Source organism: Mus musculus, chromosome 7, assembly GCF_000001635.26.
Source record: "Mus musculus strain C57BL/6J chromosome 7, GRCm38.p6 C57BL/6J".
In the NCBI taxonomy this organism is placed as follows: domain Eukaryota; kingdom Metazoa; phylum Chordata; class Mammalia; order Rodentia; family Muridae; genus Mus; species Mus musculus.
This window is the reverse complement of record NC_000073.6, coordinates 49,934,886-49,950,103: the sequence shown is the minus strand read 5'-3', so window position 1 is coordinate 49,950,103 and position 15,218 is coordinate 49,934,886. Positions and strand designations below refer to the sequence as shown.

At 47.4% G+C, this 15,218-nt stretch overlaps 1 protein-coding gene across 7 annotated transcripts in view; it reads right to left on the bottom strand.

Annotated features, from left to right (window-relative positions):
* Window positions 1-15,218, bottom strand: part of Slc6a5 (solute carrier family 6 (neurotransmitter transporter, glycine), member 5) — a 56,881-nt gene that overhangs the window by 13,761 nt on the left and 27,902 nt on the right. For all 7 annotated transcript variants that reach the window (XM_006540546.4, XM_006540549.3, NM_001146013.1 and 4 more), the window contains 6 exons: window positions 13,792-13,926; window positions 11,704-11,807; window positions 8,210-8,334; window positions 4,494-4,606; window positions 3,470-3,601; window positions 1,764-1,863 (listed from right to left, as the gene is read on the bottom strand). In XM_006540546.4, the coding sequence (XP_006540609.1) occupies window positions 1,764-1,863; window positions 3,470-3,601; window positions 4,494-4,606; window positions 8,210-8,334; window positions 11,704-11,807; window positions 13,792-13,926 (709 nt within the window). The remainder of the gene's footprint in view (window positions 1-1,763; window positions 1,864-3,469; window positions 3,602-4,493; window positions 4,607-8,209; window positions 8,335-11,703; window positions 11,808-13,791; window positions 13,927-15,218) is intronic.

Genomic DNA, 15,218 nt, shown 5'->3' with positions numbered 1-15,218 from the left:
TCATTCCTTCACAGCCAGATTTGCTTAAGGTTTGGGAGAGACGATTTAACTTCTAAAACTAGGCATATTAAAAGGTGCCTGGTTTAATTGTTTTCAAGCCTTGCTGAATAGGCCTGTTATACCAGAAAGGGCTTTGGGAATGTGCCTTTTGTGGCAATTAGCAGTTAGGAACTGGGTAAAAGGAGCTAGTCTATGCCCATGGGCATGACTGCAGACAAGCTATAAGTGCAACGATCAAACTCTCCCTGAAATGGGGGGATGGTCTCGAGTCTTTAAAAAAATTCCCCTTCAACTCTCATCTGGACGTAATTGCAAGACTGGAGAGATGGCTCTGTGGTTAAGAGCACAAACAGCTTTTGTAAAGATCCAGAGTTTGACATTTCCAACCCCTCCCCGACCTCCCCTCCCACCCCCAGCACTCACACCAGGTGGCTCACAACCACCCATAACTCCAGCTCCAGGGGATCTGATGCCCTCTTCTGACCTCCATGCCCATAACACTGGTGCACATAGTCATACTCAGACACACATATACTGCACACGAGACTTTGTTTTGTTCTGTTCCGTTTGCTTTTTGAGACAGGGTTTCTCTGTGTAGTCCTCTGGCTATCCTGGAACTTTGTAGACCAGGCTACCAACCTCTGCCTCCCCGGTGCTAGGTTTAAAGGCAGGTGCCACCGTGCTCAGTAATTTTTTTTAATTAATAATTGTAGCCTCTTCCTGTTTCTAGGGTGAATAAATTTTACATGAAAGATTTTCATTTTCGATCCTGATTTTCTGCTCTATTTTATTTCTTTTTTATTTTAATGCGATTTCCAGGAAATCTAATAACTTTTGCATACCTGCCAGTATGAGACCAACAATCAAGGCACTCTTCCCAGGGCACACAGAAGTTGGGGAGTGTGTTGTCCTCCTTTTGGAGATCAGAGCTCTGCAAACACTTCTAGCATCCCCACATGATGATCTGGGGGCACCTCTATTCCAAGCAATTCATTTCACTTATTTTTCTCTTAGAACAAAGTTTCTATCTCTTCAGCGACTACAAGACTATTAGATCATTGAACCCTGAAACTTTTTTTTTCCCTAATAGTTGCTATGTGGCCTTATCCAGTGACCATTCTAAGATGTCTAATCACAAAGGAGTCAGCAGTACCTGAGCCAAACTGGACAGACTAACCAGGAGGGCCCTGGTGTGACCTCTACGACACATACTTGTGCACAAAGGGTGGAGATGGCTGCCATCCTTTATCCTTGATAATAGCTCTAGTGGATGGGTTGCATGTTGCTATGGTGATGGCAGAACTAGTAAACCATTAGGGAACTGAAAGTTTCTTTGCTGAGAAAATCCGGGACTTAGATACTGTATGGCAAGTTCCCCCCAGGTGCTTATCAAGATTGGAAGGCTCTATGATCGAGTGGCCTTTGGTATCCTGGGGTTGTGGGGAGCCACCCTTCACCTCAAGCACATGGGCAGTGATACTGCCAACACGGAGAATAATCCCACACCAGCAAAGGAGCCCACTGGCCACAGGCATTAACTGTGCCAGCCCATACCCAAAACCAGGTCCTACGATCTTCTGGCATACACTGCTAAGATTCACAGTCAGGCACCTTTGGTTTCTCATTTAATTTCCTCACAGTGAATCTGAGGCAAGCTCAGAAATAGAAGCATTGAACCCCTTTAAATATGGGGTCCATACTTGTCAGCAAGGCCTGCCATACATTCTGGCCCTCCCATGGCAACAGGCAGAGTGTCCCCTTACCATACACATAGGAGATGCCAACAAGCTCAAATATGGCAATGATGACAAGGGCATAGGAGGCAGCGTAGGTGTCCACAAGCTGAAACATGTAGATTCCACCCTAGCAGGAGAGAGAAAACAGCCACCATCAAATAGGACCCCATGGCCCAGCTCCATCTTCCCACCTGTAATAGCTCCTCTTCTCCCTCCTGAGGACCAGCAGGGTCAGAGTCCTCCCTGGTCCACAGCAGAGACTATACCTGGACAAGGCATGTAAACTGGAGACTTGTCCAGCTTAACAGAGGCATCCCTCAGTGGCCTCTGAGGGAATCGATAAAGCACAAAAAGCAGGCTAAATATCTTATTTTTTTTCCCAAGGCAAAGGTCACCCTCTGAGGGAGCTATGAGAGCATCCTCCTCGCTTCATATTTGCTTCGAGCTGTCAATGACCACTTCTACCCGTGTAGATGCACTTGACTGACTCTCATGTGACCTTTAGCTATGGCTGTATTTACTTTAGCATCACCTGAACAGGAGGCTCATTGAGGAATTCTCCTGACTGCCTTCATTCACTTGGGAAGACCCACTCTGAATGCAGTTGGCACCCTCGGGAAGGGCCCAGATGTAAAAGGTCACAGAAGAAGGAAGAGAGCCGGATCTTTCTCAGCCTGGCTTTCCCTCTCAGCTCAGAGTTAATTTACTTTGTTGCCACTGACTCCTCTACTGATATCCCAAGCAGCCTTTCCAGGCTCCCAAGGTAAACCCGGCTCTCCAGGAACCCTCCAGGCTCCAGCAGCAGACTGAGACTGCTTGGGGCACCAAGCCTCATGGACTAAGTAACTATTGGGTTCTCAGTCCCTCAGATGTGAGACAGTTGTTCTGGATGTGGTGTAGGCTGATCCCTACCAGTTCTATCTCTCTAGAGAACCCTAACTAATACACTGGGCTTTCTTCAAACCTCTCTCTGTGTCTCTCTCTGTGTCTCTCTCCATGTCTCTCTCTCTGTGTCTCTCTGTCTCTCTGTCTCTCTGTGTGTGTCTCTCTCTCTCTCTCTCTCTCTCTCTCTCTCTCTCTCTCTCTCTCTGCCTTGCTCTGAAATCTCCCTACAACAGATGAGACTTGGAGGCCATCTCATTTCTCCATCACTTTATAAATACAAGAACTAAGGCCCAGAGGAGTGGATGGTTCAAGGTCACAGAGACAGCAAACACCGCATATGCCCTAAGTGTCACCGTGTAATTTGCCAACACGCTCGGGACTAAGAAAAACCTCAAGTGATATTCTTGGAAATTTGGCTGGTGAATAAATCTGGACGTTCCTGATCTCTGTTTTCTTTAAGTAGGACACACCTGTCTTATTGGCTCAAGAAGACTACATCTCAATTATGAAGATACTAGGGGCCTTGCTAGGAGCCAAGATGACATATTTCCACGTGCGGTCAGAATCATCATTGAGCTCGTGCCATCTATGGGAATGACAGGGATTTGGCTCTGGTTGAGAGGTCTGTGAAATGCGAATACAGGGATGGACAGCCATCACAGGTCCTCCACCTGCGCCACAAGGAGCTCATGACTGCAGACTCTCGGCTGTGTGGTGACAGACAGCCATCATACGTCTCGCACCTGACCCCTGGTCACCTGTGCAGGGTAGGCTCTTACCCAAGAGTGATTGTTGGACAGTCAGTATACATGCCCCACCACATCTGGTCATGCAAAGAGGACTCTCACCTGTGTGATCATAGGGAAGCCCATAATGAAGAAGCAGATGCAGCAGCCCAGGGTGAACACAGGCTTGTGTGTGCGCAGGTACTTGGGAAACTCATCCGAGATGGAGGTCACGATGGTCTCAATGGTGGCAAACTGAAAGAGTACCGGGACAAAAGCATTTGAGCTCAACTATCCCCCAAAAAAAGCCCTCTCCAAAGTGTTGTGTGTGTCACTAGGGAAATCTGTGCTTGGGCTCTGTCTGGTTTTTAGAGCGCCATTCTATTGATGGGTCTAAATAGCCCTACTGGATGCCAACACACAAAGTCGGGAGAACTCAAGCAGTGTATTAGCTCCAGAAACTCTACCCCAAAGCCCGAGGGAATCACTCACAATCATCCATCAGGAGATCTTAGCTTCATTTTGTATTCATGAGATGTAAATTCCTCTCCTCTAGTTATCTACCGTTTGATCTCCTACTTGAGGGAGAGCCCACTTTGTACCCAATGACTAAACTCTGAGCACCTGTCGGCATGATTTGTAGTAGGTTCAGCCTCAAAGCAATTCTCCTAAAATTGACTTCATATTATCATCCCTTATGCTGCCCTACAGAGTTCATGTTGGCAAGACGATGCCAAGGAAGGAGGATGCAGGCTAAAACTTGGCGTGGAGAACAGAAAGAGGGAATGGAAGAGAGAGGAGAGCCCCTTCTCACCATCACATGACCACCAAAAAGGTGAGGTTAAATTGGCTGTGGTGTTGCGCTCACATATCCCAGCATTCTGGAAGCTGAGGAAGGAGGCTAAAGAGTTCAAGGCCATCCTGAGATATGGATTAGAGAGAGAGAGAGAGAGAGAGAGAGAGAGAGAGAGAGAGAGAGGAGACTTACTGTGACTCTAGACAGGTCCCTCACCATCCAGACATTACTCAAGAGATGCCTCAGTGTAACCCATAAGCCTAAGCCTTTTCTGCAGGCTAGACCTGGGATCATGGAAAGTAGAGTCTTTGAAGGGTTTGTGGGGAAGGGATGGGAGAGACAGGGACTCACCATGGTGTCGAGTCCAAGCGTGAGAAGCATCAGAAAAAAGATGATGGCCCAGAATGGAGAGAGAGGCAGCCTAGTTAAGGCCTCAGGGTAAACCACAAATGCAATGCCAGGCCCTGGAAAAAGCAAGAGAGAAGGTGTCAGGGAGGCCCTGCTCGAAGCCCCTCTACCCACAGCCTTCCCTCCACTGAGATCCTGAACGGTTTCACAGGCCATAGGTTCGCTCCACTGTCTGTTATTTATGCTCATCTCTGCTCATTAGACCAGCCTTCCTCCCATGAAAATACTAAGAAACTACTTGCTTTTATTTGAATGGAGGCAAAGAGAATTATTACCTTCTGGTAGAATTGTTGATATTGAGCCCTGAGGGGTACCTGGCAGTGTCTGAAGGCAGTTTTGTTTCTCACAAATGGGATGAAGTGGGATAATTTGATGATCCGTTCTTTCAACTTGACAGGATCTAAAGTCACCTAGGGAACAATCCTCTAGGCGTGTCTGTGAAGGAGTCTCTTTGTTGGGCTAACCGGCATGGATAGCACCATCCATGAGCCGGGGTCCCAGGCTGAATAAGGAGAATGTGAGCTAAGCACAGCTCTCTCTCTCTCTCTCTCTCTCTCTCTCTCTCTCTCTGTGTGTGTGTGTGTGTGTGTGTGTGTGTGTGTGTGTGTTTCCTGACTGCAGAGGAAATGTGACCATATATGCAGCCAGTCCTCATACCTTCCCCATGGCGAGAAATGCATCTCCTCCAACTGTTCGCCAGATAAACCCTCCCTCCTTGATTTTGTTGATTTTGTCAGCTTTTTGTCACAGCAAGAAGAAAAGAAGTTCATACAGAAACCTGCTTAAATTAGAAAGCAGAGACACACGTCCCAGGCAGGGGAGCAATGGCTTCTAAGAGTACCATATACTGTGGGGGCTAGGGGAGGCTGTGCCTGAGTCCTTTCAGCATGCAGGTGCCCAGCATCCAGAGAGGGCATCAGCTCCCCTGGGACTTGGTTACAGGCAGTTGTGAGCTACTGGCATAGGTACTGGGAATTGAACTCTGGTCTTCCGAAAGAACAGCAAGTGTTCTTAACTGCTGTGCTATTTCTCCAGCCAGCATAACAGCACTTTTTTGAAACTGGAGTTGCACAAGGCCTCAGGGTGCTTAAAATATAGAACCTGGAAGATACCCCCTGTCCTATACATTTATTGAACAGACTGTAGAGCCAGTCTCCAAGGGCTCCTTGTGTGAAACAGAAAAGAAAAGTCTGTATTAAACAACAGTTGAAACACAGACCCAAAAAGCCAGCCTGTGAGGTTGACACATAGGCCCTGGGACGGTCACCACCAGAGGACTTAACTGTGGTGCTTGAAGACCGTTCCACCCTTTGGGTGTTACTGCTTGGAAGGAGGGTCAATAATTCTGACAGGCACACCTCCTTGAGAAGAGTGTGGTCACAGCAACCAGTTGGCCTCATTATGATGCTGTTTCTGACTAGCCATCAGAGCACAGTGTTTGGACCAGCAGCTGTCTTGAGTACAAATATGCTGGATACTGCTCAGCTAGGCTGGGGTGCAGCTGACCCCACACATCCCTTTGCACACATTCTGCGGAGCCTTCTTGGGACAGGGGAAAATAGACTTAAGAAGAACAGATAGAAAGTGTGTGAACTATCCCCATGACGTCTTACCAACATGGCTGCCTAAGCATGAGCTGAGTAAGGGCAACGATGGACATGCCAAAGAAGATGGGAAAAATCATGAGGCTTCAACCCTATACAAAAAACTGAGAGTGGGAGAAACAGTCTTCCCCAGGGAAGAACGTACCAACTGGTTATCCAATACCAAAGGGTCTGACCTGAAAACACCCATACAAGTAACATCATACAGCTTATATTTAGGAATATATTTGCATATGCATGCAATAGCCATTGATGGAAAGAGGCTATACATTTGAAAGAGAGCAAGGAAGGCTACCTGGGAGGAACGGGAAGGGGAAACGTATATATAATCTCAAAAATAAGAGAGACAATAAAATGTATAATATATAAAAATTTTCAAAGAATTAGACCCACAAGGGGTCTTGGAAGAGGTCCTAAGACTCAGGGACCCTCCTGGACACTGAGCCCCGTTTGTTCCCGTGTCTGAGTTAGATATGATTTTCTTCCTGTAAAACGGAGGGAGTAAATAGCTATGGAAAGAGGGAATTTCAGAGGAACATGCTGGAAATTTCTACTGCTTTGCATATGGAAGATAAACAGATTTAACCTGGGTGTTTAATGGCACCTGTCTTCTCCTGGCCTCACCGGGACAGGAGACAGCTCAGGGCAGCTAGCCTAAGTGGCCTATGTGTCCCGTCCTCCCCCCCCCCATACTATTTTTATCAGTTCATCCCCTAGTTCCCAACAGGATAGGTTTGGTGGTTGTTTTGTTTTAGAAACCAAAATGCCTCAGATGTTCTTGAAAGTGGGGCAGAAACTATCAGCCTCAATGACTCTGCTAAAAGAAATTGAGGTTACAGAACAGCTAGGGGTAGCTTCGTGCCTGAGGATAAGGCCTTTGTAGCATCTCCTGCCTCACAGAGAGTAGGGAAATTCTCAGCCAGGAAAAGCACTGCACAGCCCACTGATATGGAACCAACATCTCCGGGGGCTCACAGTCTCTCCAGGGAGAGATTATGATACCCCTGGGATACGCTGGAGCCTTAACTCTTTGAGGCTGTATTGGCACGAGTGGAAGCAGTGCTTAATTATGCCCAGCGAACAGGAAGAGACTGGGCCATCCCTCCAAAAAGGTGACCTTCTGGAACTTGGCTCTGCTGTGTGCCGACTCTGAAAACCATGGGGAGCCACTTGAAAGACAACTGCTGCCAGACAAGCCTCCCACCACTGGTGGGGCTGGGGCTCAGGGCCACGCATCTCTGCACTCACCCATCACAGTTCCCACACACTGAAGCTCATATGCCTGGTCAGTCTGGCCAGAATAGTCAGCAATCTCCACAATGAAGCCCCCGCCCCCAGTGGCCACAAACCTGCAATACCCTAATCCTCTGTAGAACCAGGCAGAGTGGAAATAAGTTAATAAAAATCGCAAATGCTCCCTCTGCAAATGCTGTCCTGGAAATATACTTTGAATGTATTCAAAGGAAGGCTCCTTACAAACTCGAGAGCACTATGCAAATGTTAGCATCATTTGGGTGCAGCGTAAACATTTATCCCACACTCCCACCTCCACCACCCATTCAACCTTGCCACTTGGCTGGGGAGAAAACTGCAGGGCGGCAATGCTAACTAAGCAGAAAAAGCCATGAGAACATACTTGACCTAACAATTAGGAAAGTGCTTCGTAAGGACAAAGCTCCCTGAAGTCCAGTTGGAGCTCATTAAGCACCAGCCCTCAACTTCTACAGCAGAGAGCAGGCAGCTGCAGGGCTGTGGGCTGCCTAATGACTCCCCTGCTCATGCCTAACTGATACAACAGGCACAACCCTGACCCAGACAGGCTGGAGCAAGTTTAAGAGAGCAAGGAAGAAGAAGAGGGAACAAGCTGTAAACGATCTGTCTTAGGCTGGCTCTAGCTCTTCTATGAGCTTCCCAATGGAGCCTGTCTTGCTCACTCTGTCAAGACACTTGAGCACCCCACCTCCATCTATCTAAGTTCCAGACAGAACAAATCAGAAGCTTGTGAGGTAAGCCAGGAACCTGCCCTGGGACAGCAGGGTGACAACTGCCCTGTACCTTGGTCGGCCACATTCTCAATGTTGACTTTGCGCTCGTTGGCCATGAAGCCGATGACAGAGAAGATGACAAACCCAGCAAAGATGCTAGTGGCACTGTTAGTGCAGGTTACAATTAACGTATCCCTGGAAGGAAGAGACCAGAGTTTGAGGTTAGGTGAGCTCTGTGAGTAGAAAGGGACGGAAAAAGACAAGTGTGTGCCATGTATTTATGTGCCCACGTGCATGCAGGATCATCTATGAACACTTTGTTCACATACATATACATCCAAGGAAAGAAGTAAGCAGTCCCAAGCACAGATGCCCTTCTGTATATCCGAAAAGCCTCAAAAGACTCAAATCTATTTTCCTAAAGCAGTGTAATTTCTAACTGTAATCTAAACACTCATTCTTATTTCCACAGATAAGCACATAGCTCTCACCCCCTCATCAGAGTTGTCTTTTTTCAACAAATGGACACCATCTGAGAAAGCAGAGAATGGCTGGCTTTAGGGTGCTGGTCTCCAATTCCCCAACTGATACATCTACAATACAACCTTTACTCCCAAGGCTTCGAGACTATCACAGAAGAAGGGGAAAGCTTGTCAGAGTTAGAGGACCAGCTCTTCTAGCAATGTTTTCTAGCAACAAAAAGACACAAAGTGAAGGGAGGTGAGGAGGAGGAGGTAGGCTTGGGAGGAGGGGTGAAATACAAGTGATTGAAATACATTATATAACATTCTCATAGAATCAATAAAGATATTATATATTAGTCTATGTCATAATATTATAATGGCCCCACCTAGGACCTCTGGGTGAAACTCTAGTTTCTTATCCTTAGGACAGGGTCACAACTAATTCGCAGTGGCTAAATGCTCCCCCAAAATAGTATAATGAAGCTCAATCCCAAGTGTGGTCATATCACAAGGCAGGGCCTTGGAAGAACGGTTTCATCCAATGACTAAGAGGATGCCCTCATGAAAGAGGCTGTGAGGTGCGTGCTGCTCCAAAGCCTACTCGTATGCAGCAGCAAGGGACCAACTAGAACTTGGAGAGAGACCTCATCAGACACTGAATCTCCTAGCACCGTGATCTTGGACTTCCAAAATATGAGCAATAAACTTCTGTTGTTTATAAATTACCCAATGTAAAATACTCTTGCAATAATAGGCCAAAAATGACTATAATATCAAGATAGGAGATAATCCAGCCATCACAGTAACAAAGGAGAGTTCTGAGACTCAGGATGAGGAACCCACAAGGAGGAATAGAAGGCAGTGGGACATTGAAATGACATCAGAATTATGATGGCAGCCTGGGGCTAGGGCTCAAAGGGCTGAAAAGAGCAAGAGAAGCAATGGAGACAGGCATCACTACCTTTGTCCTAAAACAGCGGTTCTCAGCCTGTAGGTCATGACCCCTTTGGCAAACCTCTATCTCCAAAAATATTTCCATTACAATTCCTAACTAGCAAAATTACAATTATGAAGTAGCAACTGTGGTGGTTTGAATATGCTTGGCTCACGGGAAGTGACACTATTAAGAGGAGTGGCCTTGTTGGAGGAAGTGCATCACTGAGCGGGTGGGCTTTGAAGCTCTCCCCAGTGTGGAAGAATCAGTCTTCTCCTGGTCGCCTTCCAAACAAGATATAGAACTCTCAGCACTAATGTCTTCCATATTCCTACTAAGATGGCCCATTAAGCCCCCCTTAAAGCATTCTGCCACTTTCCAAAATCCCAAAATCCTCATTTCTCCATACCAAAACATAGGTCTATCACAGCAATACCCAACTCCCTGGTACCAACTTTTGTTTTAGTTAGGGGGCTATTGCATGAAAAGACAACTCTAATAAAGGACAGCATTTACTTAATTAAAGGGCTGGCGTATAGGTTCAGAGGTTCAGTCTATTATCATTATGGAAGGAAGCATGGCAGCATCTAGGCAGACATGGTGCTGGAGGAGCTGAGAGTTCTAAAAACTGATCAGAAGGCAACCAGGAGAAGACTGACTCTTCCACACTGGGCAGAGCTTCAAAGCCCACCCCCTCAGTGATGCACTTCCTCCAACAAGGCCACCTCTCCTAATAGCACCCATGAGCCAAGAATATTCAAATCACCAAAGCAAGTAAAAATGTTTCTGGTTGAGGGTCACTACGAGATGAGGAATTGTACTAAAAGGTCACAGCATTAGGAAGGTTGAGGACCACTGTTCTAGAGCCTTCTGCTGGTAACACAGCTAGGTGTTTGCAGCCTGCTCTAGGCTCAAATGTGAGGTCACAGAAAAAAGGAAGGGTCATTGGGCCTACATTAAAATCCTGGCCTTCCTCCTCCCCTTCCTCTTTTTCCTCCACCTCCTGTCCCTCCTCCTTCCCTTTCTCACCTGTCCCCTTTGTTGGTAGCAACCACCTGCAATTTTGAATGAAGGCAAGCTTCCTACAGTAGCTCCTATGACCTAATTACCCATCCAAGCCTGACCCTACAATCTCCATGTCTGGTTGCTAGTATGCTTCATGTATAACCTAAAATGACCCTGCGCCGTTCATTTCCCTTCCTATACTGTAATGGTGGCAGTAACTTCACCTCTCTCTTCAAGGGGCTGAGAACATAGAACAAGGTGACTTCTGCACCTCACTCAGCCCACCACAGAGCCAGTGTGAAGGAAACATCTGCCCTGTAAACCCCTGAGCTACCTAAAGAGCAAACGGAGGCAGGCGGTTCCATGGATGACTTGGTAGTGAGACAGAATTTGAATAACTTTCTAGCTCTCAGCCAAGGTCCCTACTCCGATGCCATGTAGCCTCATTTCTTGTGAGGCACACACAATGCTTTACCTTCTGATGGCCTTCAGACCAGTTGGCCTTGGTAGATGTTGAGCAGTGTGACCAAAACTGTTCAAAGGCCTGAGTCTGGCATCTGAACCTGTCCTTCAAGGAAATTATGGGCTAAAATTGTGCACCCTGATTCTGGCACCTTGATTCTGAACGATGATAGTGACTGCTATTGCTTACTGAGTACCTACTATGTCCAAAATACCCTGTGGTAACTGCATGCATCACCTCTTACTCACAAGACATTGCACTCTGTGCTCTATAGATGAGAAAACAGATGTCCAAAAGGGCCACATCCTTGCATTTGTAGCAAATAGCAAAGTTATCCTCAAATGCCCCCTAGCTCCATGCTGTCCCTTCCTCTGCATCAGGCTGTCTTTCCCTCTTGAAATCAAGTGATCAGTGACCTTACTACACACATGACTACTCCATGACTGTATACATGGACTTCTACAGGACACATCTATCCACTGTGACCCTCTCCAAGAGGACATTGCATCCTGTAGGTAGCCACTGAGCCCCCACTCAGGGCCCTGGTCAGTGGGGTCAGCTGAGATGAAGAAGTGAGTGACAAGGCATTGGCCAGCTGCTCCTCCTGAGCCCAGGGTGACTCTATAACTCTGCCTTGGGTGTGTGTCGAGGCTTTGTTTTGCTGGCCTGCAGCCTCTGGATTGGATGTCTGCACGCACCTGTAGCAGTTGTTGTGGAATTTGTTGTAAGAAGAAAGAGTGATGAGCCCTCCCCAGGCCGCAGACAGGGAGAAGAAAATCTGAGTGGCCGCATCCTTCCATACCTGGGAAGAAGAAGGAGAGTCAGGTCACTAAGAGTGTCCAGCCTCCAGTGACATATTTGACACCATGTCACCTTCCCACGTGAATCAGAGGTGACTGGGAACAAAAGAGCTGAGAGTGCACAAACAGAAGCCGTGCCTCTCTTGTTCCTGAAGCTAAGGTAGGATTTAGCTAGGAGATTCTAACTCTGTGCAATAGAAGGAAGGGTTGAGATAATTGGTCTGCAGACTTTCTGACAGGACAAGGAAAATGGCTGCTGGGTGGATGGGGCCTTTACCAGCCTTGCACTTGAAACCTACCTTTGCATCCAGGTTACCCGGCCTACAATATCACACCAGACAGAACAGGATGATGGCCCTCTCTCAAAGCGCTTACCCACCCAAAGAACAATCTGTGACACCAAATACAGTCACGGATTCAAAACAAAAACCCTTTTTAGTTGACAGTCTTATACCTTAGGATAACTGCCAGAACCTGAGCTTCACACATATAAATAAAAATGTTAATGTACTTAAAATAATGCAAAGGTAGATCTCAAGTGTGAAACTGGTTAAAACCCACATCTACCCAGCACCCATTTCTTGTCTGCCCTAAAACAATGCTTTGATTGGTTGAAAATCAGTGCTGTGTCCAGCTTCTCCATCATGGAGGATCGAGTAGGGAAGACCAGCTTGTCACTTAGTCTCTCGCCAACTGTGTGAAAATCAATTATTATGTGGAACATCTGTAGTCTCTGCTCTTTGAAAGAGGAAGGCTGCCTCTCTCTGCCTTGGCTCTCACACTTGCTGCCTGGAATGGTGGTGGAATGGTGGCATGATGGTGGATGCTACAGCGGTTCTCGGGATCTGGTCGCTAAGGATGGAGAGGCCAGACCCTTGATCCCTCGTGACATCACAGAGGGTTGAACTGGCCTTTGACCAGCAGCCATCAACTGTTATCTTGTTTATGCTGTCGTGACCTGGACTCTGCGGTATGTGCATCCAAACTCAATCCTTACCATGAGTTTTTGATGTACCCTTGGAAATGCAGTTTTGAAAATTCATCTGCTGTTACACACTCACCCTTCACAGGGAGGGATGTGTGTGAGGGTGAATTTTTTAGAGTGTGATGTCCATACACCTGACCCACAGAGAAAGTTCAAGTATCCGATGGTCCCACATCTGTGTTCAGGAAATACTCAAATGTGTCTTTAAAATCAAAGAGCTGCTTGTGCTCTGATTTTCCAACCAGCAACACTCTGCTTCCAACACGCTATACTTAGTAAGGAATAAGTGGTGTGTGGGTGGCCCAAAGCTACCAAAAGATCCCCGTTGTACTAGCTAAGGTTTTGTGTGTCAACTTGACACAGTTGGAGTTATCAAAGAGAAAGAAGCCTCCTTTGAGAAAATGCCTCCACAAGATTTGGTTGTAAGGCATTTTCTCAATTAGTGATCAAGAGGGGAGGGCCCATTGTGGGTGGTGCCATCCCTGGGCTTATAGTCTTGGGTTCTATAAGAGAGCAAGCCAGGGGAAGCAAGCCAGTAAGTAACATCCCTCCATGGCCTTTGCATCAGCTCCTGCTTCCTGACCTGCTTGAGTTCCAGTCCTGACATCTTTTGGTGATGAACAGCAATGTGGAAGTGTAAGCTGAATAAACCCTTTCCTCCCCAACTTGCTTCTTGATCATGACGTTTGTGCAGGAATAGAAACCCTGACTCAGACACTCATCTTCATTAGGGCCTAGGCTGCAACTACAGATGGAAAGCTGCTACTTCAGAATCTGAAAGCACTTAGCTACCTGATCATCACCCCAGCACACCAAGATCTCCCAGACCTGAAGATGTAGCCATGGGGACCCCAAAGGGGAAGGGAAGGCAAGGCTGGCCCCATCTGCTCCACATCCAGGAGAGTGGTCTACCCTGAGAATGTCACACACACACACACACACACACACACACACACACCACCTTTGCTTCCAGTCTGCTATAAACAGAGTAATGAGCCCACCGTGGCATCCGTGAGTTTTTCCCACTTAGGTGTGATGAAGTACCAGATGCCGGCTCCAGCTCCAGGCAGGGTGACTCCTCGAATAAGGAGGATGACCAGGACGACATAAGGGAATGTGGCTGTGAAGTAGACTACCTGCAAGAGCAGAGGGGTAGAGAGGCAGGTGAGCAGCATCCCTAAGGACATCATTGAGCTGAGGTGACAGGGGACCTGTCACCCTAATACCTGCTAATGTGGAGCTGAGCAGACACAGTTTGCCAGCCCAACAGTGAGGTCTTCCCAAGCTCTGACAACACTGGAGACCCACTGGGGCCAGGGTCAGATGGAGAAGAGCAGAAAGTACCTGCCTTCCTGACCTGTCAATCAAGCCTGGTGGTGAAGAAAGCATCCAGCCAGGAGGCCCAAGGCTTTGGTGTGAGGCAGCCAGGACACATTAGACTGGGAGAAGATATCCCCCTGCCCAGCTACCAAGTGATCAATAGTGCAAGAAGCCACAGGTAGGGACAGAGGCTTTGTGCTATGTTCCCCAAAATATCTACCTTATCTCTGCCCAAATATCACCATAACACTTTGGCTTATACCTGCCATCCTGGCTTACATAGACACGCTAGGTAAAATGGCCTCACAGAGTGAAGAGATTGTGATTCTAAAATTAGAAACATTCCTACAAAAATGGTATACATTCTCTGATACTGAAGTGTGACGGTGGGCAAGCTCCTAAGGTCTCTGAACCTGTTTATATACCTGTAATATGGGTATAGAGCACCTATCCTAAAACAACACATAGGGTTATACAAGCTGCTGTGTGGAAGCAGGTACAGGGCCTGGCCATAAGAGGATCATTAAATACACCTAAGTTCCACAGGCATGTATGGAGGGTTTCTGGTGAACTGGCTCTGCTATATGGAGAGGGAATACATAATGGAAAGGACCCAATATCTGCACAGGGGCTGAGCAGTCAACCATAGGAAACTTGTGGGACTCAAGGGAAGCGTATAGTACCCAGCCTGGGAGTGTCTGAAGGGTTCATGGAGATATCACTCAAGCTGGGTCTCAGAGCAGAAAGGCAATCTCAAATAGCCCAGGCAAGCTGGCAAAGGGAAGGAGGGGAGAGGGTGGGCGAGGCAGGAACTGGAAAGTGATGCTCTGCCCATTCGCTGCTAGGATGGCAGAAGGTCACCGGTGGAGAGAAGGGTAGCTAGAGGTGCTGGAGGAGGTCAGAGCATGGGAGGCCCAAAGTGCAAACAGGTAGTTGTAACTTCTGAAAGAGATGGAGGGACGGAGTAAAGGCACATCTGGAGGAAACATTAGCAGAACTTAGGGATGTCCTGGATGAGGATAGGTTAGGGGTACTTTCTTTCCTGTCAATCAAGCCTCAAGGTGAAGCAAGGGCTTGAGACTGAGATTTAGTAGATCGAGGGACTGTT